Source organism: Ursus arctos, unplaced genomic scaffold, assembly GCF_023065955.2.
Source record: "Ursus arctos isolate Adak ecotype North America unplaced genomic scaffold, UrsArc2.0 scaffold_9, whole genome shotgun sequence".
In the NCBI taxonomy this organism is placed as follows: Eukaryota; Metazoa; Chordata; class Mammalia; order Carnivora; family Ursidae; genus Ursus; species Ursus arctos.
In genome coordinates, this window is record NW_026623111.1 from 9,416,078 (window position 1) to 9,442,819 (window position 26,742).

General features: G+C 37.5%; 1 protein-coding gene and 1 pseudogene across 2 annotated transcripts in view; both read right to left on the reverse strand.

The window, feature by feature from the left end:
- Positions 1-26,742, reverse strand: part of RAB28 (RAB28, member RAS oncogene family) — a 93,098-nt gene that overhangs the window by 11,003 nt on the left and 55,353 nt on the right. For both annotated transcript variants that reach the window (XM_026514415.4, XM_026514416.3), the window contains exon 5: positions 4,085-4,188. In XM_026514415.4, coding sequence (XP_026370200.1) covers positions 4,085-4,188 — 104 coding nt within the window. The remainder of the gene's footprint in view (positions 1-4,084; positions 4,189-26,742) is intronic.
- Positions 18,562-23,737, reverse strand: LOC113266777 (secretory carrier-associated membrane protein 3-like; annotated as a pseudogene).

The following is a 26,742-nucleotide window of genomic DNA, read 5'->3' on the forward strand; positions in this document are numbered from 1 at the left end:
ATATACTTGTCTCTGCTTCTTAAGTGTCTTATCATATTTTTACCCCTACTTATCTCATGATTACTTACTGAATATTTATTGCAACTAATTTTGATTTCTTTTTTTTTTTTAAGATTTTATGTATTTATTCCACAGAGAGACAGCCAGAGAGAGAGGGAACACAAGCAGGGGGAGTGGGAGAGGAAGAAGCAGGCTCATAGTGGAGCCTGATGTGGGGCTTGATCCCATAACGCTGGGATCATGCCCTGAGCCGAAGGCAGACGCTTAACTGCTGTGCCACCCAGGCGCCCCCTAATTTTGATTTCTAAAAAAAAAAAGATACATATCTCCAAAAGGCTTATGTCATTTATACCCTAAAAATCATTATATATGATAGTTCACTGATGGTCAACATTCAAGAAAAATAAGAAAGCTAGTGTGGTGGAATGGAGAGAAAGTGGGGGATTGTGAAGGAAAATAAGCAAAAAGATTAAGGGAGTACAAATCACATAAGATCTGGTAGGCTATGGAAAGACTTTGGCTTTTATTCTGAGCTAAATGGAAGCCATGGGAAGGTGGCTTGATGTGACTTCTATTTTAATAGGGTCAGTCTGATTGTTGTATTGAGTATTCTCACTACAGAAGATCAAGAGTACAAAAAGAGGAGCCAGCAAGGACACTAACGTAAGAGATGATGGAGGCTTGAAACAAAGTGGTAGCAGTAGAGAGGGTATATCCAGACATATCTGCATACATCATGAAAGTAGAACCAAGAGGACTTGGCAATAGATGTGGGGTATAAAAGAAAGAGAGGAGTCAAGAATGATTCTAAAATTTTCTCCGCCTTAGCAATTAGTAGAAGATCTGCCATTTATTGAACTGGGGAAGACTATGGGAGATTTCAGGAAAGACTTCAAGAGTTCAGTTCTGAACCTGAATAAAATTAGGGCCGCTTATCAGGCAGCTGAGTGGAGGTGCTGGGCAGGCAGCTGGACTATAGGAGTCTGGAGTTCAGGGAAGAGGTCTGGTCAAAGCCCTGGGGCTAAATGAGGCAACTAAGGGAAAAAGTTTAGAAAAAGATATCCAAGGACTGAGCCCTAAGGCACTCCAATATTCAGAAGTTGGAGTGAGAGGGAATCAGCAAGAGGAACTGAGAGAGAGTAGCTAGTGAGGTAAGAGTAAACCAGGAGGTGTAGTACCTGGAAGGTAAGTGAGGAAAGTATTTCACAGAAGAGAGTGATTAACTGTTTCATATGCCTCAACTAAGTCAAGTAAGATGAGGACTAAGAACTGACCACCACATTCAGCAAAAACTAGGTCACTGGTGACTTTAATAACAGTAGTTCAGGTGAAATACTGGGTGAAAAAGTCCAGCTGAAACTGTTCAAGAGAAACTGTAAAGAGAAAACTGGAGACACCTCTTTCAAAACACATCCCACTGGAACTAGGGGAAAGAAAGAAGGCAACAGCTAGAGAAGAGTGTGCAACCAAGAGTTTCCTGTTTTTAAGATAAGTCATAATATTTTGTATGCTGATCAAATAATCCAGTAGACAGAAAATAAGCGATGATGCAGGAAGGAGAGAGAATTGCTGAGTAATCAATGTTCATTACTAGGCCAAGAGAAATGGGACTAATGCGTAGTGGAGGAATGGGCCCTAGCCGGGAGCACAGAAGGTCTGTCCCACAGTAACCGCACAGAAGACAGAAGATACGGGAACAGAGGCAGGGAGTGAGGCGAGTGGGGGCAAACATGGTGGCAAGAGTATGCAGTTATCTTCTCTTGACTTCAAATTTCTATAGAATAGGATACAAGGTCATCAGCTGAGAGAATGGATGAGGAAATGCTGAAGATCTGAAGAGAGAAGAGAAGCTATGAAAACAGTCATCTAGGTGAGAGGGAGTGATGATGGCCTAGGGACACGTGGTAGAATTACTGAGCAGCATTAAGGGCTCACCTCAGGCTAGTGATTGCGAATTTTAAGTGAAACCTCCAGCATGGCTCTGTCTCTCTCGCATCATGTTCAAATGCCTGGGGGCTGCCACAGAACAGTGGGGGCTTGGTTTAAACCAGAGTTAAGGTTTAGCCAAATGAGTCTGATAAAGTCAAAGAGAGGAAAGGGAACTGAGGGCATATGCATGGCAATGATTTTGGGTTGGCCATGAGATTTAAGTTAGGAAAATGAGGACATGAAAGGAGGTTAAGGACATTAAAAAGGCGTTAAGATCAGCGTCTGGCAGGTCCTGCCGGGACTGCAAATGGACTGGATGAGGGCACTCAGGACTATGAGCTGGAAAGACCGGAGGGTGGTCAGTGATTAGGATGTCTGACACTGAGATAGGAGGTAACAGAAGAGCTGTAGTGATTTGTAATGACAAAGCCTGGGAGTGAGTGGCTGAGATGGGGTGCAGGACAAACAAAGACACTGAAATCACTAAGAATTACAACAAAGGTATTGTTAGAGAAAGTACAGTCAGGAGCTCAACTCCCCGGTGATGAGGAAAATAACCTGAAGATGGAGATGACTAAAGTCTCAAAGTGATTCCACAAGAATGAACCACTTCAAAGTTGCATTTCGAAAGAAAATAACGAGGATTTTTAAGGATGGTTCAACGTAAGTACACAAAAAATATGGAGTGGTTAAACACAAGATAAAATACCAGAAGTTAAAATAATTCTAGGGGCACCAGGGTGGCTCAGTCGGTTAAGCTTCTGACTCTTGATTTCAGCTCAGGTCGTGATCTCACAGTTGTGAGACTGAGCCCTGCATCAGCCTCCACACTGGGCAGGGAGACTGCTTAAGATTCGCTCTCTCCCTCTCCCTCTGCCCCTCCTTGCCTGCTCACATGCTCACTCGCTCCCTCTCAAAATTAATTGATTAATCAATTAATTAATTCTCAAATGACAGAAGACCCCAGAAAGGTAAGTGAGGGTGAAGCCCAATCCATCAACTTATCAAGAAGTACTGACTTTATATATTTTTAAATAGCATGTGTGGGTGGGTATGCGCCCATGTTTGCATTATCTTGGGGGAAAGGGTTCTGATAATAACCAGAAAATAAACTTAATGAAATTTTTTAAAGTTCAACCTCGATAGCAATCAAAAAAATTCAAGCAGCAAAACCGCTTTTTTTTTTTTGGCCTACCAAACTGACAAAGATTGAAAAGCAAATAAATAAATCCTGGATGTTAAAAAAACACCACGGTGATATGGCACTAATACAATGTTGGCGGTAGTATGGATTATTAAATCTAATTAAATCTGATGATTAAATCTATTTAATAATATTAAATGACATGGCCAAATTTTCTGCACGTAAATATATTAAATAAAAAACTAAAACACCAAATTATTTCGTATTTATGATCTTAATTTTTTTTTAAAGATTTTATTTATTCGTTTGACAGAGAGAGAGGCAGTGAGAGAGGGAACACAAGCAGGGGGAGAGGCAGAGGGAGAAGCAGGCTTCCCACTGAGCAGGGAGCCCGATGTGGGGCTTGATCCCAGAATGCTGGAATCATGTCCTGGGCTGAAGGCAGACGCTTAATGACTGAGCCACCCAGGCACCCCTATTTAGTGCAGTTAATAACCCTGGAGTGTCACTACTTAGGTTTACAAATCCTATCCCCACCACTCATTAGCTGTGTAACCTGGACCCCCATTACATCATCCCTCTCAGACTCATCTGTAGCGCAGAGATAATGGGAGAAGCACAATGCAAGGCACAAAGCAAGCATTCAGTGAATGCAATTCACCACCAGCAACAGCAACAGCACGAGCATTTGTGAGCATCGGAAAACTATAAGGAATCATATGAGGTTGTGAATGGTCATCTCTGGATGCTGACATAGTGGGTGATTTTTATGTTCTTTCTTTTTTTGTTGTTCTTTTTAACTCTCATACTTTTAAATTCCCTAAAATAACCAGAAACTTATGTTAAATGAATTATAGATGTAATGTAAACAGAATAAACATTTTATCTATTTTATGTCTTCAATAGGAATTAATTTGTTCCAAAAGTTAAGCCTGGGAAGTGTACTTCCTGTGAATATTATTATTAAACAAAAGATCACTCATAATATTCAGTATTCATTGTTTTACTTACAGAGTCTCCTGTCTTTGCTGAGACAAAGTGGCTACTAAAACCATTTTCCCGGCAAAACCGTAAGTGTTTTTCAGGTTTTACTGTTCGCATATGCTCCAAATCAACTAGAAAAGTGAACAAAAACAGTGAACAAAACTCGATATAAGAGTCAATCAAAACACTGTTAACATGTTTAAATTTGATTTACTTTCCAATAACATATCCCAGCTTAGACACTAGCTGTGTCACCTTGAGCAATTTCTTTATCCTTTTTATGCTTGAGTCTATTAGTCTAAAAACTGAGACTAACAAATACACCTGCCTTGTGTAGAGTTATTTGACAGTGAATCCACGGATGGTGCACAATGACCAGCACATGAAAAGTGCTTGAAAAACGAAAACTATCATTCTTATTACCTACAGCTTCGGGAATGCTGATGAGACCCAAAACAGATCTACTTAGCATAACATGTTTAAACATAATGATTGTAGTTGACCCTTGAACAAAGTGGGTTTGAACTTAGATGTGGATTTTTACAGTTCAGTACTGTGAAAGTATTTTCTCTTCCTTGTGATTTTCTTAAGAGCTATTCTTTTCTCTACCTTACTTTATTGTAAGAATATAGCATATAATACACACAGCAAACAGAACATGTGTTAATTGACTGTTTATGTTATCAGTAAGTCCTCCAGGCAACAGTACACTGTTTGTGGTTACGTTTTGGGGAGTCAAAAGTTATACATGGATTTGACGATGCAGGGGATGGGCACTCCAAACCCAATGTTGTTCAAGGGTCGACTATAACTGAAAGTAAGATGCACTTACCCAAGCACATTTAGTTTGAAACAATTTAATTACTTTAATAATTACAATAGTTCTGCAATCTCTATAAATTTCAATGTTAACACAAACACAGAATTTTGTGCCAAAAGGTAGCAATATTTTGTTGCATGTTTACTTTATTTGAAACCACGGTTTAATTTCACAAAGATACATCTCAGTTGCTTTCCAAAGCTAAAGTCTACATTCTGAAAGCACCGGGTCAGGGAGTATTTCCTTGAATAGGTGTCGGTGCTTTAGAGCAAAGCACAGTACTCGTGGCCAAGAGTGGTTTTATCCAGCACAGTCTATTTTTTCAAATGTGATCCTTTATTAGACAGTTTCTCTTTTTACAACACTACAGACCCTATAAGGGTGTTGACTCAATGCCGTCAAATTATAAGGCAAATATATTCGCAGGATTTAAGGACAACTAGGCTCTTTGAGTCAATAGAGGAAAAAAAAACTTAAACTGATTTCCTGAGGAAGGGACCCAACTGACTTGTAAAAACTTGTAAATTTGCAAATCTACTAAGCCTACATAATAGTGGCAATTGATTATCAACTAAAAAATGTTCTCATGCTACATAAAAGGCTTTATTTAAAATTATATTGAAGGTCTTTAGTTTGTAGGCTCAAGAGATCTTTCTCTAGGAGATTTTTGATCTAGTGGGGGATTTCTGAGTCTCATTTATATTACTTAGCTTGGATAATATGGAGCTTTTTTCTTTTCTGGCCACAAGTTGCTGTTCCTTAAACATCACTGAGACCTTATTTACAAGAACAAGCCAAAAAATGTCCAGATACCACAGGCATCAATTTGTAGAAGACTAAAATAAAATACTAAGCTATTAGCACTGACATTTATACATCTAGTTTATCATAATATTGAGGCTAAAATGCTTTCCTAATTCAACATGAGTAAGAACAAATCATGTCACTAAGAAAATTACCCAATGAAATCACTGTCCAATTAAAAATAAAAACAAACATGAAGTTTGTCATTTAATATGTGTGTGCATCCATCTTTTCGAATGCAATAGTCTACCATTGTTCTGTTTTTTTCTTTCTTGTTTTTCCTTCTTCCCTCCTATCCATCAACAACCTAACTACCACATACACTTATCTATAGCCCTGGGGAATTTACTACCCAAGCAAAAGGTTTTTCTTAATGAAGATAACCATGATTGGGCACCTGGGTGGCTCAGCAAGCTGAGCGTCTGACTCCTGGTTTCAGCTCAGGTCATGATCTCAAGGTTATGAGATCAAGCCCCACGTTGGGCTCTGGGCCCAGCAAGGAGTCTGCTTGAGATTCTCTCCCTCTCTCTCTGCCCCTCCCCCAGCTCACTCTCTGTCTAAAATAAATAAATTAATTTTAAAAAAAAAGATAACCATGAGAAACTAGTACTATCGCTGGTCAATTGAAAACAACAATATTTATCCATCAAACACTTCTTGAACACCTATTCTCTACCAAGCACTGTGGGAGGCAGTAAGAACCCAAAGATGAAAAAGAATACAGGTCCTAAAAAAGCCACCACCCGTATTTTAGGAACATAAAAGACCATCAGCAATCAGAAAAGTTATTTTAAATAACTGAGATTCTGACAAAGGAGGTAGCAGATATAGAATAGGCCCTCCCAGAACTGCACCACAAAGTTTTCCTCTGAAGATAAAGTTATAGTGAGACACTGATAAAATCTTTCCTTTCTGCAATTTTAAAATTATTATCCAGTGATAATACATACATGTGATAACACTCTATCATACATGTGATAACACTCAGTGCTTTGATTTAATTTCCTTTATGTCCTTCAGTGAACCTCATCATCTTTCTAGTTCTCATATTTTTTGAAAATGGAATAAAAATTTCCTAATAATGGTAATACGTATTCATTACCCAAGTATTCAGAAAAACAACCATGAAAATGAAATGTCAAATGTAAAATGCCATTAACTACAGACAACTACTGATAACATTTTCATGTATATCGTTCCAATACCTAAGCAACTGAAGGACAAAGGCATTAACATTGTATATACATGCAATTTCTTTTACCTCAAGCGTACTACAGCCCTGCTTAAACAGGTGCTTACCAGTTTCAAAGGATAACCACTTTATAGATCATTCACTTGTTCAGTTAACAAATATTTGAGTGTCTAGTTGGCCAGGCACTGCAGATACAAGGAGCTTACATTTTAACAAAGGCAAGAGACCAATAGGTAAAGTACATAGTCAGAGATGATTGTTAAGTGCAAAGACCCTAAAGGAAGATTAGGCTTAGCAATAAGAGAAAAGCAGACCAGGGTGGCTGAAGTGAGTTAGCAAGAGTGGGAAAGAGCGGGAAATGAGGTTTAAAAAGCCAGGAACCAGATCACAGAGGGTGCACTGGCCATTGTAAGAGAGATGGGAAGTTACTGGGGGCTGTAAGAAAAAAAGAAAAAAAAGATGTAATCCAGCATTTTAAAAGGTTCCTTTGGGCTGCTTCGCTGAGAATAAACTACAGAGTCAAATGTAAAGCCGAGAAGCCACTGAGGAAGCTACTGTAAAAATCTAAGAAAAAAAAAATCAGGGAAGAAAGCAGAGCCAAGAGAGACTGGGTTGCAGTGATACATACATATTTTTTGAGTCCCTGGATCACACCACAGCTGAAGACAAAACAGTTATTGGGTTTTTCAGTTATGTGAGGCTATAAAATTCCCTCCATTTTTGGTAAAAAAACAAACAAACAAAAAACCTAAAGAAAGAGAAGATAATAGTTTGGACAACACTCTACTTGGTAACAGTAGAGATGGTAAAAAGTAGGGCAGATTCTCAATACATTTTTGGAATAAAAAGTAAGTACAAAATGCTAACGGATTTGACGTGGGATGTGAGGGATTCAGAGAAATCACTTGAAGACAGTTAACCTGGATTTAAAATGAGACACAGTATGTTACAGGTTTTGTTCTAACCACACTCAGCTACATGGGAGGAGGTGCTGAGCACATGAAGGTTTGCATTCAAGCAGAGAAATTACTTAAGTAATTAAGCAGAGAAACTGTACCAAGCACAATTACTAAAAAGAAGGGCAGGTAAGTTGAAGATAGCAGACGTAAGGAAGTGATTAGCCTGATGGAGCATGAAATATAAGTTGAGTAAGGAGGGGTTCAGGAAATTGAAAATTGTTGATATAATTGGTAACTGATGTTAAGGTTTTGTGTAGGACTAAAAATTACTGGAGTTGAGTTACTAATGCAGCTGAGCTGGAAAGACAGGAGATAATGGATAGACTGGGATACATGAAATTAGTATCAATATTACAGAGAGGGCCCAGAAACTGATATGACTAGGTTTTCAGAATGAGTATGTTAGTGTAGGTCGGGGACAAGAGGACTAGAGGTAAAGAACTCAAGGAACGTGAGAAAGCAAGGATACTCTGTGTGGACACTGGAATTACCAGGAATGGTGACAGCAACAGTAATGGAGTGACTGTGAACCAGGAGAAATCTCTGGGAGTTCAGGCAGGGGTTGGCTGATAACGCTAAAAAATACAAGTAGCTAGCTGGAGGGAGGTATAATCATTTGGCTTGATATTCAAATCCAAGGGTTTTTGGGGAAGACAAGGAGAATGGTCTGGAAAGAGCAACACTGAACAAGGTCACCTATCCCACCTCCAGTCCTGACTGATAAGGTAGATACAAGAGGGGAAAATCAACATTTGAAAGAGCTTCAGGAGGGGTGCTTGGCTGGCTTAGCTGGTAGACCAGGAAGGGTCGTGATTTCAAAAGCCCCACGCTGGGGGTAGAGTTTACTTAAAAAATAATAATAATAAAATCTAAGAAAAGAAAAACAAAGAGCTTCAGGAGAAGACAGCATCATCCTCATAGGAGATAGACTATTCCAACAAAAAAGACAAGTGAGTACACACATTATATGGCAGAAGTTTTAAAACTTTTGTTCAAGGAAGATATTAAAAATACAGGAATTTTACTGATGTGGAAGGGTCTCAGAAATTAAGAAAGGATCGAAACTAGCGTCTGAAAATGGGAGGTCAGGGCTGTATAGGATAAGACTGCAGGAGATAAACCAATGATATCAATGTCCTAGGCTTTCTCGTGTAGCTAACATAAACGGGGATAAAAAGCACAAAGATGAAAAAATTCTAAGTCTACATTAGACAAGAAAATCCAAATTTTTTTATTGACAAAACCAACTATGCAAAAAAAAAAAATTACTTGGCTCATTCATTCTGACCTGTATATTAAAATGGAAAAGGAAAAAAAAAAAAGATGTCAAGATAATAAGTCAACCTGTCATGCTGATAAAATCACATGATACATGAAATAGAAGTTGTATGAGAAGCCTAATTTTGGTTAACCACCTTAATTTTGATAAAACTTAGAAAGATGTTAGAAAGAACAACCTGTACAATTTTTAAGGTATTTTTAAAATACAATTTACAATATTTCATATTTTATAATTTAGATTTACAGCAAGAAAGAGATACCAACAAAAGCATATGTCAGGGTTTCATGGAATATTAACAATCCAGTGAGAAGTGGTATTTTCTCAGAAAGGTAACTAATAATTATATTTGACAGAATGTTAGCCTACCTTAAAAGCCTTTTTAAAAATGTTTCACATAAACCTGTGAAAGCATTGTTTGATCAGTAAGCAAAGCAAGTGAAAAAAAATAAAGAACTGAAGTTTACCTTTCAAGTAGCAAAACTGAAAGAAAAAAAAAAAACAAAACAAAATAAAAATAAAAAACATGAGAACACCCAGAGTTGATGAAAGATGGTACAACTAGCTTTTTGAAAAGCAACTTAGAAATCTGTGCCGAACCTTAAAACATTTATACTCTATGACCACGTAACACAACTTGGAAGAGTTTATCTTGAAGAAAGCATCAGGGGTGTAGATAAATAGCAATTATAAATTAAGATCTTCACCACAGAGTTATTTGTAATGTAAGAAGTATCAGAAGAAGAATAAATCTCCCAAAAATGACATACAGTTAAATTATGACACAACCACATAATGCCATTAAAAATCATAGACTTAAAGACTATTAACTGAAATCTTGGTAATGATTTTTTTGGGTTTGACACCAAAAGCAAAGGTAACAAAATAAAATATAAACAAATGGGACTACATCAAATTAAACTTCTTCACAGCAAAGGAAACCATCAAACAAAATGAAAAGGCAACCCAGAGAATGGGAGAAAATATTTGCAAGTCATATATCTGGTAAGGAATTAATATCCAAAATATATGAAGAATTCATAAAACAATCCAATTATAAAATGGGCAGAGAAACTGAATAGATATTTTTTCAAAGAAGACATATAAATGGCTAACAGGTACACAAAAAGATACTCAACATCACTAGTCATCTGGGAAATAAAAATTAAAACCACAATGAGATACACCACATCTGCCAGAATGGCTATCATCAAGGAGACAAGAGACAACAAGTGTTGGCGAAAACGTAGAAAAGGGAATCCTCATGCACTGTTGGTAATGTAAAGTAGTATGGAGTATGCAAAAACGTATGGAGGTTCCTCAAAAAAATCCCGCTGCTGGGTACATAACCAATGGGAATGAAAACAGGATCTCAAAAAGATATCTGCACTCCCATGTTCACTGCATCATCATTCATAATAGCCAAGATATGGAAACAACCTAAGTGTCCGTTAACAAATGAATGAATAAATATGTGGTATAGGGGCACCTGGATGGCTCAGTTGGTTAAGCATCCAACTCTTGACTTCAGCTCAAGTCATGATCTCACAGTTGTGAGATCAAGCCCTGCATTGGGCTCCACGCTGGGTGGGGAGCCTGCTTAAGACTCTCTCTCGCTCTCTTCTCCTCTGCCCCTCCCCCTACTAAAAAAAAAATGTGGTGTATACACACACACACACACACACACACACGATGGAATATTATTCAGCCATGAGAAAGAAAGAAGAGAATCTTACCATTTGCAAAAACACGGATGAAACCTGTGGCATTATGCTAAGTGGACTATGACAGAGAAAGACAAATGCTATATGATAGAACTTGTATGTGGAATCTAAAAAAGCTGAACTCAGAAAAACAGCAAAGTGGTGGTCACCAGCAGCTGAGGGTTGGGGGAAATGGGAAGATGTTGGTCAAAGGGTACAAACTTCCAGTTCAAAGATGAGTAAGTGCTGGGATTTAATATACAGCATTAAGCTGCTAATCTTAAATGTTATCACCACAAAAATGAAATGGTAATTATGTGAGGTGATGGAGGTGTCAGCTAATGCCATGGTGGTAATCATTTATGCAGTATGTACATGTATCAAGTCAACATGCTGTATACCTTTAGTTTATACCATGTTACACATTAATTATATCCCAATAAAAGTGAAGAAAAAAGACTCTTAAGTGAAATAACCAATAGTATAGGATGTTAAATTTAAAAGCAGAGGGACGCCTGGGTGGCTCAGTCGTTAAGCATCTGCCTTCGGCTCAGGGCGTGATCCCAGAGTCCTGGGATCGAGCCCCACATTGGGCTCCCTGCTCTGCTGGGAGCCTGCTTCTTCCTCTCCCACTCCCCCTGCTTGTGTTCCCTCTCTCGCCAGCTGTCTCTCTCTGTCAAATAAATAAATAAATAAAATCTTAAAAAAAAAATTTAAAAGCAGAGTACAAAATTGCACATTTAATAAAACTTCCATTTTGTAAACATATATGTGCATAAATAAATGACAAAAAATACACTAGAATTTGTTACATAATTTTTTGAAAGATTTTATTCATTTATTTTATGAGCAGGGGGAGGGGCAGAGGCAGAGGGAGAGAAAGAGAATCTCAAGCAGACTCCGCAGTGCAGCCCCAACGCCAGGCTCATTCCCACGACCCTGAGATCGTGACCTGAGCCGAAATCAAGAGTCGGATGCTCGACCAACTGAGCCACCCGGGTGCCCGTTACACCAATTTTTAAAAATTAAAATTGGGAAGAGTAAAATTGTTAAATGACAGCTTTTGTTTTGGACTGTTCTTTCAAAGATGTTTTCACAGCAAGCAGCCTACATAGAGATAGTGCCTTCCTCAGGATAAAGTGTAAGTCTGTCCACTGTCTGGTATAATAAAGCAAAGGCCAGAGCAAAGTTCAGAGGTGTACCTGTAACTCGTTATAAAGGATTTAGGTTTCCTAAGCTCAGGGTTCCTCAGCTGTGATAAAAACCACTGCATGCATATCATCTTTGTAGGCCCCTCACACTGCCCTACTGGAACTTAAGAGCAAGGAGAACCAGTGCAAACAGGGAGCTGACCTTGCTTGCTTGCTGTGGTAGGAGTAACAAAGTCCTTTATCTCTGACCCAGGATCTCATGCCTTTTGCCAGTGTCCACAGTGGTAGCAGGCTAACTTGCTAGCTTCCAAGTAAGGTAAAATTTAGGATCCTGCACTGTTCTTAACACAAAGAGTAAAATAGTTATAAAAGGGTAAGATGGCCAGAGGAGAGAACTGTTCATCAACCTACACTGCATTTCTCAGCTTGGCTTGCAGTTTGGTGTGGCCATAACACTAACTTCTGATCAGTGTAATGAAGAAAGAAGTGACATGCATCACTACTTGGCTTGACCCATATAAGCTTTCCAGGTGTGAGCGCCTGGGTGGCTTAGTCAGTTAAGCGTCTGCCTTCGGCTCAGGTCATGCTCTCAGGGTCCTGGGGTCAAGCCCCGCATCGGGCTCTCTGCTCAACAGGGAGTCGGCTTCTTGCTCTCACTCTCCCTCTGTGCTCGCTCTCTCGCAAATAAATAAACTCTTTTTTTAAAATAAATAAATTAATAAATAAACCTTTCCGGTATGGTAGTCCTTATTCTCCTTCTTCACAGTAACCTTGAAGCCATCTGTTGAAAATGGCAGCTCCAGAAAATCGAAGGAATTTTTATCTGAAAGGGGGATGAGCCACTAATGGTAAGCATTACCTGGTTTGGGTCTTTACATAAGCAAGAAATAAATTTCTATTGTACTAAGATGGTGAAACTTCAGGAATTGTCTGTTTATAGCATCTAGCAGTACCTTAACTAATACAGATTAGCTAACTAACATAAAATACAGATCTACATCATTCTTGTTAACAAATAACCTCTTCCTGAGTATACTTTGGGTCTTGAGTTACTAAGAAATACTAGCTTAAAGTTAAAATTAGCAAGATATCAAAAATCTAAGCATTGTAACTATCTCTTTGATTGTGGTTATGCCATATTCAAATAGTCACGTCACAAAATTAAATTAAACAATCATATATTGAGAAGACTCTTTGGCATTTTTTTTCACTTACTAGGGAAAAATAAAAACAAAACATGAAATATTGGAGAAACATCCTTTCTTCTGCCATTAAATGGCTCAAGTAATACATGGAAAATTGTATGAAAACAAAAATGTATTCTTTGTCACTACATTTTGTTGGAAGATAAAAGGAAAGATTCTTCAACAATTATCAAGTCATGACCAATCTTGTTTTATTCATATCCCCACTCTCAGATTATTTTAAGAAAATCAAATACATTATATATCACTTCATCCATAAATACTTTAGTAACATGTATTCTTATTTTGTTTTGATTTTATTGAGGTTCATAGCTTTGACTTAGAAGCAACAAATCAGAATTTTGAATCTGAAGTTGTCACTTTCATTCTTCATTTGGCCGTGCTAATTCCAATGGAACACTAACTCTATAAATTGATGTGATGGTTCAAAATTTATTCACTGGATAACTTCCAGGTAAAGTGGCCTATATAAAGGATATAGAGACAGGTTTTATGAGTAACAATAAGTAAATGATGTTTAACAAACAAGAATTCTAATAAAAGTCACATCATATCAAATATCACCATAAAGAGTTAACAAAAAATTTATTCATACCCCAAAAGATGATCTTTGTTACTATTTTATTGATACAGAGTGACGACATATGAGAATTAAACTCATACAAGAAATAACTTTTCTGGGGCGCCTGGGTGGCACAGCGGTTAAGCGTCTGCCTTCGGCTCAGGGCGTGATCCCGGCGTTATGGGATCGAGCCCCACATCAGGCTCTTCCTCTATGAGCCTGCTTCTTCCTCTCCCACTCCCCCTGCTTGTGTTCCCTCTCTCACTGGCTGTCTCTCTCTGTCAAATAAATAAATAAATAAATCTTAAAAAAAAAAAAATTACTTTTCTGTATTTCTCAATTGTTTGTAATAAGGCAAATATAGAAAAAAACTATGGTTCTTCAATAATTCACCAATTTATGTGAAGAGGAAGTAAGACATGGGAAGTAAAGAATGCCGTCTCCAGAGCCAGACCGCCTGAGTTTGGTTTGCTGTTCTATTACCACTTGTGGAATTTTGAATAAATCAATCTCTCTTTATCTTAGTTTTCTCATCTCTAAAAGAGGGCAACAACAGTACCTGCCTCATAATGTTATTACGATAGATAAAATAAGTAAATACGTATAAAATACATACAGCGATGACTGGTACTTGATAAGGCACAGAGTATATGACTGGCACATACTCAATTAGTATTAGCTAGTGTTATTGTGGTTTGTCTATCCGGATATTCATTTATTCATGAACTACTTAGCACCACCTAAGTGCTAAAGGCCAGGAAGGCTAAGAGAAACACATGCAGAAAGATGTAACAATGGAATTCTGAGACCAAGAGAACAACAGTGTTCTATTAAGACAAGGTACAACAGGAGAATAGAGAACGGCAATTTTTAGAACTGCTTAGAGGGACAGGAAAGATCTCACAGAGAAGATGACGCTTCAGCTAACTACTGGAAGATGAGGGGAAAAAAACAGACAACCTTGGGGGTAGAGAGGATGTACATTCTTCAACAAAGGAAAATGTGTAAAAGCATCTGGAAGAATCTGGCTTCCAAGAGCTGGTGAAATTAGCAGGGCTGAGGCATGAGGGTCTTGTATTGGGTGCTAAGGAGCTCATATGAATATAGGTAACATCTGCACAGCTCCATTTCTTTCTTTTAAGATTTCATTTATTTATTTATTTGAGGGAGAGGGAGTGAATGGGAGGGAAAGGGAGAGAGAATCTGAAGCCAATTCCGCTCTGAGCGCAGAGCCCAACATGCGGCCCAATCTCACAACCGTAAGATCATGACCTGAGCCGAAACCAAGAGTCAGACACTCAACCAACTGAGCCACAGCGACACTTTCCACCCATCTTACCTTACATATTCCAGTCCACCGGAGCAAAAGTATAGGCACAAACAGGAAATCCTTGTGAGTGACATATATTAAAAAACCTTCAACCTTCCCCGGTTGGATTCAAAGTACTTCCATTCACTATAAAGTAACAACTCCTTGTTTCTAAATTCAGAGAGCATTCAAAAGGAAATTACAAATGATAAAAAAAGGTTACACTCCTACAGATTTCACGAACGTGACACTTTTTTCTGTTCAGCCATCTTGTATAACTAGTTACCATTGTCTATGTAACTTTAAAAATAAAAGATGGCAAGTTTTACACTTAGACTCATGCAGCTGATTCTTTTTCCTCCCAAAAGTTGTTACAGTTCTACACATTAATCAACCTAAAGATGACTCAGATTACCTGTGTAGTTGCAAAAATCACAGGTCACAAAAAAAAGTTCATGTACTTCTTTAAAAGAGGTAAAACAATACCTTAAGATTCATTTATTAAATAAGTTTAAACACCCATTATGTGTCAAGTACTGTGCTAAGCACAAGCAAGAACAAAACAGACACTACCTTTACTCTCACATTAACAAGGGAGAAAGACTGATAAACAAGTAAACACATACATAAACAAGGCAATGAAACAATTTTCATAATCTAAAATTGGGGGGGGACAGATGGAGAGTGACAGGAACCAAGAGAGTAATTATGCCAGTTTTATACGGTAGCTATGGAAAACCTCTTTGATCTGAGATCTAAAGGATGAGGCTAAGCCAACCAGGCTAAGAGAAGACTGGAGAAGAAAAACGTTTCAGTCACTGGAACAGTTAGGACAAAACCCAACAGAGGAAAGTGACTGAGTACAACTGAGAAAAATCAAGAAGCATAATGAGCAAGAGTAAGGACATGTAGCAGGTATAACATGAGGATATTATCCAGATTTGGCAATGCAAAGCCCTTGCAGGGTTGTAACCAATGGCACAATGTGATCTTGCATTTTGAAAAAAACTACTTTGGTACAGAGAGAAATCATTCCAGGAGATGTGGGAAGCAATCCAAACTCTGTTTCAAAATTTGCAAAATACTTTGAGAGCTCCTAACACTCCTGGAAAATAGGTAAAGCACTCATCTAATTCACACCTAAAAAACCAAGGCTCAGAATGACTTAACCAAAGTCCCAATGCTAGTCATCATTAGCACGAGAATTAGAGCTGAGCCATCTAATTCCACATCCAGCTAGTGTCTTACAAAGAATGAACATCACCTTTGGGGATGATCACTTAACAGTCTACCTTTTATTGAGAGTTTTAGTTAAAAGAATAAGATATAAAACTTTAAATGCTCACCATTATAAAAACGTGAACTAATATACCTGGTTATTGCTTATTAGTATTTTAAAAGTATTCATTAATAACAATAAATCATAAAACTGTAAAACTAAGATACTCTTTGCCTTAACACTTGATTGTATAAAGTCCTTTACAAAGTACTTGCAGCTGTACAAATTGTGAAATTACATGTTTAAAAATGATCCATCATGATTAGCCCAAATATGACAAGTAAAATACCCTTAATAATGTACTAAATTTGATTTACATGTGCTCAAAATATGTACATATTTTGACTTCTAATATACACACATTAATTAGCCATGTATACAACAACTTCCTTTTTTGGTCCTATTTGTTTACTGGCATTCAGGCATCCTTATTCAGGAGTTCCAATGCATCTACCTACAGGATTACTGATATAATCAATAGAACAGTCTTCAAAGTTACAGTACGAATGTAATAGCTTAAAAACTAGGTATATCGATGTGCAATATTCAGACCTACTGATCAGACTAAGTGATGAAAAATCTTAAGATTTTTAAAATCTGAAAAACATTGCAACAGTATCATTTTTTTTGGCCTGAAACTTTACGATATTCCTATTTTCCTAAATATTCATTTCCAACATCCTATAAAAACATATTCTACAACAAATATGACTTTTTCATCAAAACCAGAATGTATTATTACACGTTTTTACAAAAAGGGAAAGTGCTATATGATGCTAATCATTATAATGTCTATTTCCTATAAATGGAAAGAAAGCATTAAAAGGAAATTTTGCTCCTCAGTTCATATATGATGGCAGACACAGAATATTCTCTGTGAAATGACTGTAAAATATGTCGCTGTCTAACTTAAAGAAGTAAAAGCAAAATACAAATATAGCACTTGTGTAGATTTTCACAGTAATTTTTAGGGTATCAAGGAAACATCTAGAGTGTTGATCTGGTTATACTCAATTCAAACAAACTACTTGTCACATTAACTACCTCCAGGAAGTTACTCCAAACACAAAATAAACTGTTTATGCCCCTACTCAGATAGATAACATGACAGATTGTTATTAGTTGAAGACAGATGAAATACATTAATTTGATTGTGAGCATGTGTTTAATTTTACCCTGCCATGCACACTCTCTAATGCTGTCTTTCTCTGATGACATAGTAAATCATACTGTATTAGAAGAATTGCTAATGCCACAAAATAAAAAATGACCAGAACTTGACTTTGACTGTAGATTCTTAAACCAATCTTCTTAAAAAGTAGAACTGCCTGAAAATCACTGTTCCACAGATAAAGAAAAAGGTATACTAGAAAGTAGTATAAATTTTAAAACCTCAGTGAAGTTTAACATTTTTCCTGTATATTAGTTTTTGTATTTATTTATCAAATGTCTCTTCCTTTTCTATTTTCTACTGTGTTTTATGTGTTTCACCTTATCAATGTGTATAAGCACTTTCTCTAATAAGGTCATTTGCCAAATTTGTTCCAAATATTCCCCTCAGGTTAGGATTTTCCTTTTAAATGTTTCATGATGCTTTTGAGACAGAGAAATTAGGATTTTATGAAATCAAATATACTGATGTAATAAGCTCATTAGTTAAGCCAAGCTTATTCGGTTCTTTTGTTACATGCAGCTAAAAACAAAAGCAGGTGAGCACAAAAAAGCACATAATAGCCACTCAAAAGTATGTGTTGAATAAAGACAAAAATATTTTTAAGCTTTTAAAAGAAATACAAAGCATCAACGGTGTCTAAGATAATATACAGTTGACCCTTAAACAACACTGGGCTTGAAACTACAGATCCACTTACATGTTGGCCTTTATTTATTTGTGGGGTTTTGGGGTGTTTTTTTTTGGTTGTTGTTTTTTTGTTTTTTGAGTTCCAGTTCTACTTCCTTTTTACTTAAATAACCAAAGCAATTGACTTGGAACAGCAGAGGGAAGCTGGACTGGAGTGCGTAAGAGGTGGCAGTAGTGTGGCCTAACTGGGGGAGTGGAGGGAAAGCAGTGACTGGGTCACTGTGCGCTCTCCAGATCCTAAGTCAGGTTCAGCAGTCATGGCAACAGAATTGAGGGCACTAGAGAGGAGACATCAAGTAGTGATGTCTTGCCAAGTCCCAGAGACCGCAGGGATGGGGGCTAAGTCGGCTCTCTCCAATGGCAGAGCCAGGGCATCCCAGTCAGGGGTGACGGGGCCTGGAAGGCAATTTTTGAGCCCCAGTGGCTGCACTGGCAGCTACAGTTGGCATCACCAAACTGAAGACACCAGAAGCAAATTCCTGCCGGGCCACCTGAAAGCTGGCACCTGTGCGGCAGTGCAAGGAGTGGATCTGCCTGAGCACCACGAATCCCAGGACAGTGATGCTAGTGAAGGAGAGGACAAGCAGCAGCATGAGCACAGCTACAGCCGTGCTGGCCTTCAGCACCATCAGAACAGAGATCCAGCCACTGAACCCCCAACCTGGAATGCCTACCATCCAGAAGACAAAAACCATCCTGAACGGGGACGCCTGGGTGGCTCGGTCATTAAGCATCTGCCTTTCAGCTCAGGTCATGATCCCAGGGTCCTGGGATCGAGCCCTGCATCGGGTTCCCTGCTCAGTGGGAAGCCTGCTTCTCCCTCTCCCACTCCCCCTGCTTGTGTTCCCTCTCTCGCCGTGTCTCTCTGTCAAATAAATAAAAATCCTTAAAAAAAAAAAAAAATCCTGAACAAAGAAAATGAAGAAAACGAAGAAACTGAATGAACTGTTGCTCCAGGAAGCCTTAACACATGGGGCAGTACCAGCACACAAAGGAGCAGGGAGTGAAAAGGAGGACCCAGAGGACAGACAGCCCAAGCCTGAGCCACTGCTGGTGTCTACGTGAGGCTGGGCGGGCGAGGACATTCAGGAGAAGAGCCAGAGTGCTGCGCATGCGGAGGCAGTACAGGTTGGATACGGTTTTCGGAAATTCCTGGAGGATCTCCATGGAGACGTCCTGGACAAAGTAGGGCTGAGCTGCACAAAAAAAGGGGCCAACTATTCTGTCAAGTGGTTGTGTTCCCTAAGGCAGCATGCTGCAGCCCTCACTCTCTCTGGTCCAAGCCCTCTGCCTTCCAGCTGAGCTGCTTCTGCCATGACTGCTGCCAGGAAAAGCCTGGGTGCTGTAGGGGCCATAGATCTGACCTTGTGAGCTTTCTGGAGGACTGCAAGGAGGGAGCTAAGGGTGGAGGCAACAGGGCAGGAGCAGAAGGCTCTTAGGCCAGTGGCGGCTCCAAGCTCAAAGAGTTGTAGATGTCGAGCATGGCATGCTGCAGGGTCTGGGTCAATGCAGGGTCACGCAGCTGGGACCTAACAGGGGTTGTGAAGCTCACTTTGAGCCCTGTTTGCTACTGCTGCCCGGGCCGCTCCCTACTGTCCACACCCTTGCAGGGTGGTGGCAGCCACAGTAGCTCTTGGAGCTCCCTCCTATGTGTTGATTTTTTTGGATAAATACAGTACAGTACTATAAATGTGTATATTTTCCTTATGGTATTAATACCACTGTCTTTTCTCTAGCTTACTGTATTGTAAGAATACAGTATACAATACATATAACATACACAATATGTGTTAACCAACAGCTTATATTATCTGTAAGGCTTCCAGTCAACAGTAGGCTACTGGTAGTTAACACTTTGGTCAAAAGTTACATGTGGATTTTCAACTGCATGGGGGTCATACCCCTAACCCCCACACTGTTCAAGAATCAACTGTATCCTTTCTTATTTTGCAGGAATACTATACAGGACCGAAAAATTAATGACATCTCACTGCACAGTAAGAATGAATATCACAAACATATGTGAGCAAGAGAAGCAAGACACAAAGTAATACACATAAATGACAGCATTCATATGAAATTTTTTAAATGACCAAAACAAATATTATTTAGTGAGGTATATACAGATGATAAAACTAAAAAAAAAAAGCAGCAAGGAAAAGATCAGGACAAAGGATAATAGTTATCCCTAAAGTTACTGAAAGGATTGAGAAAGGCACTTCGTAGGCCTCTATTTCCTAACCCGGGAAGAGCTATTCTATATCTTACATATTCTTATGTATGTATATCTCACTATATTAAAACTTCCTCTTAAAATTATAATGATGACAATCTTCACTTCAAACCTAATTTTTCATATGATCATAAAGAAGGGTCTCTGTTGAAAAAATATCCATAGTGTTGACAGTTTTTCCCAAGGACCTCTATTAATCCTTTATCAGATCATATTCTTTTGTATGTGCCATGAACCTCATGGATTTAATTATTTATCACCTGACTCTGCCAGATCCTCATTTGTTAATTACTTTGCTTCTAATAACTCTCCAACACTTTTATAGATTTTCCATATTATTACAAAATTTGCCAAGTCACTTTGCATTGCATTTCTATTGTAGTCACATAGATATCACAAACCAGTGTAGAAGAATTCTGAAGCAATAATGAATATGAACTCCGTAGTGTCACCAGAGCAACACCAACAGCAGCCAGAATCAAGAGGATAGGAGGGAGTATGTAAGAATTCTTAATATTTTCTCAACTTATTTAGTAGCATTAATTAGATTACCTAACTTCTTTCTGGGGATAGATAATGGATAATTACCTCTCCTCTAACTTCATGCTAAAATGAAATAATAGGTCTGAGACCATAGCAGCACTACAGAGTAATAAATCTTTCTACATTTGTGGCTGTCTACAACTTTTTATTGCTTTCTATAACATGCGTGCACAAATCATGAAGATTAGCGTTTGCCCACATGCCAAAAGCCTAAAGGAACTGGAAAATTAATTCATGTTTTGAACATTCTCCATAGGAATTCTTATTAGAGAATTTCATACCTGCACAGAACCGTACATGTTTGCAAAATTCTGCATGATATATAGATATAATAGGGTCCAAGTTCACTTATGCCTTTCATACATAGACTTGCATGGGGAAAAAAAAAAAAGTGTATTTGTCCTGCCTAGATTCCAGCATACCCTGGGATCTTGCAAAGAACAGAAGCCACAGTAAGAATTGCCTTAATTGGCAACTATATTACAGTTATTTAATTCTTCTTTATATTTTCCAATTCCCCACCATATATTAGATCTACTGGGAGGAGGGGGATGAAAGATCATTTAAAATAACAACAAAAAGTAAATAGTAAAGAGAAAAGTGCCTGACAGCAGAAGATCTTAGAGTAATAAGAAGAGCTAACATTTCTAGAGCACCGTTTTTACAGGTACTTTACATGTATTAAATCATTTCATCCTCACAACAGCCATCATTTGACGCATGAAAATCCTGAGGCACAGAGAGGGTAAAGGACTTAGGTAAGGACACACATCTAGTAAGCAGGGGAGCCAGAACTCAAACCCACATAATCCAGTTCCAGAGTCCACATTTAACTCTCATACAATTTTCTCTTCATACATGTAGTCTTCTGGGACTGTCTTTTTCTATACCACGTTGTTTCATGCACATTATCCCAAGTAGAATAGTTCACTCATTTTCACTGCCATAGAGGATACCTCCAATGAACATACAATTTATATCTCTTTTCTCCAACTGATGGACACTCGAGTTTTTTTTTCCAACTGTTAGCTATTACCAACAATGATGCACTGTGACTATTCACAGTACATGTCACCTGATATGTACATGAAGCGGTATGAGAGTGGGAAAAAAAAAATGGTGAATCATAGTCTATGAATGTTCATCGCTTCTCAGCCTGTTGGCTAAGATCAAGCATAATCTATGAATGTTCTTTATAGAATAATGCCAAATTATTTTCAAAGTGGTTGTACCAATTTGCAATCCATCTAGCAGTGAATATGAACTCTTGCAGATTCATATCATGTCTCCATCACTGTTATTCTTAGGTCTCTTGATTTGTACCTTATTACTTACCTGTGGTCATATTTTGCATTTCCTTCTCAGTAATGAGACTGCACTTATTTTCATGTCTTGGGCCCTTTGTCTTTCTTATTCTGTGGCATTCCTATTTCTGTTTTATATCCATTTTTTCTACTGAGTTGTCTTTTCCTTGTATATTTGTAAAAGTATAGTAATCTTTTGTCATTTACTTTTGTTATAAACACCTTCTCCCAATTTGTGGCTTATCTTTTTGAATTCTTTAATGTGTCACTTGATAGAAACAAATGTGTTTATCTTCTGTGGTGTTTACCTTCTGTGGTTGATGTATTCATTATTTAAATTTAGCATTTGCATCTTGTTTAAGAACTCCTTCCACATACCAAAGTAGGAAAGCAGTTCTTTTATTTGTTTCTTCTAAAAAGTTGTGCCATTAACATTTCATTCCAGGTGAACTAATTTTTTGTGATGGGGATAACATAGGGATCCACTTTCTTTTTCAAATAAACAACTGTCCCAGGACTACTCATTAAATATTCTACTCTTTCTCAAAGATTTTCAAAACCACTTTCAAAATAACACCCAAGTTCCGTTTACATGAGCTTTGTTTCCAGCATCTCTCTTCTGCTTCCTTGAGTGCATTCCACACTGTCTTTATTATAAGCTACTTATAAAAAGTCTTGGATCACTGGCATGGTATATGTTCCTCACTGTGTAATTCAGGAGCACAGCAACTATTCTTGGCCCTTTACCCTTCCTTATACATTTTAGATATGGTTTGTTTAAACACCACACACAAAAATACCAGCAGGCTTTTACTGAAATTATGCTGAATCCATAAATCAATTTGAGAAGAACCTACATTTTTGTAATATTCAGTCTTTGTATCCTTTAATGTGATATTTGTCTTATTTTATTTGGGTCTTGTTATGCTTGTATGATTTTCTCAACACAGGGATCCTCAACATAATTAATCATATCTGAGAATTTGGTCATTTTGTTTCTTCATTTTTAATCTATATGTCTTATTTATCTTTTTCCTACTGTCTTACAATAGCCGGGACCTCAAGACGGATGTTGAACACAAGAATCATGACAGTAGACATCCTTGCCTTGTACCTGCTTTTAGGAGGAAAGCATTCACTCTGTGACTACTCAGTATGATATTAACTATGGGTTTTTCATAGATGCCATTTATCAGGTTGAAGAAGTTCCCTCTCATTCCTAGTTTGCTGAGAGTTTTTGTAAATCATGAACTGATATTGAATTTAGTCAAATGCTTTTTATACATCTACTGAGATCATCAAATGGGTTTTCTTCTTTAGCCTATTGATATAGCAAATTATATGAATTGATTTTGAACACTGAATTAGCCTTGCATTTTCAGGATAAACCACACTTGGACATGATGTAGTATCTTTTTTATACTGTACATTGCTGAAGTCACTGTTAGTGTTTTGTTAAGGATTTGCTGGGGGTGCACTTACGTTCATGAGGGATATTGGTCTGTAGTTTCCTTACAGTGTCTTCATCTGATTTTAGTATCAGATTAATGCTGTTGCTGTGAATTGGGAAGTGTCATACCCCTTTGGTTTTCTGGAAAAGTTTAAATACAATTGGTATTATTTCTTCCATACATGTTTGTTTGGTAGAATTCAACAGTAAAACCATCTGGGTCTATAGTTTTCCCTGTTAAGATTTTAAATTATAAATTAGTTTTTTTTTTTTTTCATAAATATAGTAGTGTTCAGTTTATCTATTTTTTCTTGAATGAACTCTGGTAGTTTGTATCTTTACAGGAATTTGTTTATTTAAGCTAAGTTGTCAAATTTATGGAAGTAATATTTTTCTTAATATTCCCTTATTCTCCTTCTCATACCTGCAGGATATGTGGCAAATTCCCCTCTTTCATTCCTGATATTGTAATTTGTGCCTTTTTTTTTTTTCGTGCTCAATTTGGCTAGAGGTTTATCAATTTTATTGCTCTTTTCAAAGGACCAGTTTTTGGTTTCATTGATTTCTCTACTGGTTTTTTGTTTTTGCTTTTTTTTTTTTTTTTTTTTTTGGAGAGGAAGGGGGTAGGGACAGAGGGAGAGAGAGAATCTTAAGCAGCCTCCACACCCAGCACAGAGCCCCATGAGGGGCTCAGTCTCAAAACCCTGAGATCATGACCTGAGCCAAAATCAAAAGTCGGATGCCTAAATGACTGGGCCACCCAGGCACCCCAATTTCTCTATTGTTTTTGATTTCTACTTTTGCCTTACTTTTTCCTTTCCTCTGCCTGCTTTAGGTTTAATTTGCCCTTCATTTTCTAGTTTCTTAGGGTGGAAGCTTAGATCATTGATTTTGAGAATTTTTTTTCTTTTCAAATCTAAGCTTGTAATAATGCTAACCACTTCTCTCTAAACACTAATATTTTAGCTGCACCCTATAAATTTTGATAAGCAGTGTTTTCATTTTTGTTCAATTCAAAATCTTTGACCCACTGGTTACTTAGAAGAGAACTGTTTAATTTCCAAACATTTTGGGATATTACAAATATCTCTGTTACTAATTTCTAGTTTCATTCCATTATTGACACAGCACATATTCAATTCCTTTAAATTTGTTAAGACTTTTTTCATAGGCCAGAATATGGTCTATCTTGTTCCATGTGCACTTGAAAGCACATTTATTCAGCTGTTGTTGGATGGAACGTTCCATAAATGTCAATCAGGTCCAGCTGGTCGATGCTGTTCATGTCATCTATGTCTTGACTGATTATTTGTCTATACACCCTACCAGTATTGAGAGGAGTACTAAAGTCTCAGCTGCAATGTTCTATCAGTTTTTGCTTTAAGTATTTTGAAGTTCTCTTTGTGGGTTTATAGATATTAAGGATTGTGATGGCTTTTTTGTGAATGAACCCTCCAAATATTACATTTTCTTTTTTATTTATTAATTTTTTTAATCCCTGCACTAAATTCCTATTAATTTTTTTAATCCCTGCACTAAATTCCTTGTTTATATTATCAATATTGCTACTCCAACTTTCTTTTGATTAGTGTTTGCAGAATATATCTTTTTCATTCTTTTTACTTTTAACCTATCTGAATCTTCATACTTAAAGTGGGTTTCTTATAGACAGCTTTTAAGTGGGTCTTGCTTTTTTATCCACTCTGACTACCTTTATATTTTAATTGGTGTATTTAGACAAGGTTTTGGCAAATTTTCTCTATAAAGGGTTAGATAGTAAGTCTATTAGAGTTTGTGGGTCATATATTTTTCATAGCAACTACTCAACTCTACCATTGTAGTGAAAAAACAGCCATAGACACAATGTAAAAGATGAGTATGGCTCTCTTCCAATAAAACTATTTATTGGAAATTATTATTTCATATAATTTTCAGAATATCCTTCTTTTGATGTTTTTCCAACCATTTAAAAATGTAAAAACCATTCTTAGTCAAAAAGAGAACCCTTGCTCTACACTACTGGTCAAATCACTCCTCTGTTTAAAAACGTTTAGGGGCGCCTGGGTGGCGCAGTCGTTGAGCATCTGCCTTCGGCTCAGGGCGTGATCCCGATGTACTGGGATCGAGCCCCACATCAGGCTCCTCCGCTGGGAGCCTGCTTCTTCCTCTCCCACTCCCCCTGCTTGTGTTCCCTCTCTCGCTGGCTGTCTTTCTCTGTCAAATAAAAAAAAAAAAAAAAAAAAAATCTTTAAAAACCTTTAGAAGCATTCTATAGCTCTTAGGAGAAAATCTAAACTCCTTAACACATTATCTGTTTCTCAACTCTCCTTACCTTACACCCTAACCTCCAGCTGGGACAAATATAAATTTCTATTATATTTCAGACTGCTTCCTAGCTTCTAAGGTTTTACTCCAACCTGGACTACTCTTTCTTGCCCTTTTCTGTATCATACGTTCCTGCATATCCCTTAATATTCTGCTTACATATTTACTTGTGCTGTAAAGTCCCCCTGTGTACTAAGCACATCACTCTAGGACAACACTATCATACTGTCTCCCTCACCATTGTGCTTGGTACAGAAAAGGTACTCATGAATGAATTAATGAATGAATGGGTACTTTTAAGTATAAGAGGAAATTGAATGTGTGCAAATATTTACAATATAACAAATTGCAACACACAGTTGTTTTTAATGGTTATCAGTATGCATTTTAACCAAACTGATTTTAGGGAAAAAAATTTCTAATTCTAATAAAAACTGAAAGCATTTTCTTAATTATAAAATGCCCCTTAGACTTTGACAGTAAACTATTATATAACAGACTTGGAAGATGGTGTTAGCCCAATATGTCAGTAGGCAAGAAATGAATAATAAGACAACTATCAAAGAAAACACTTCCTCTAAAAAAAAGTCTCTACTTAAGGAAAAGGCACAAATATAGGTAATTCCTAACAGAAATTTTCCTTTGAAAGAGGAAAATTTTACTCCTGAACCTAAGATTAAATGTAAAATTTAATCAACGTTTATCA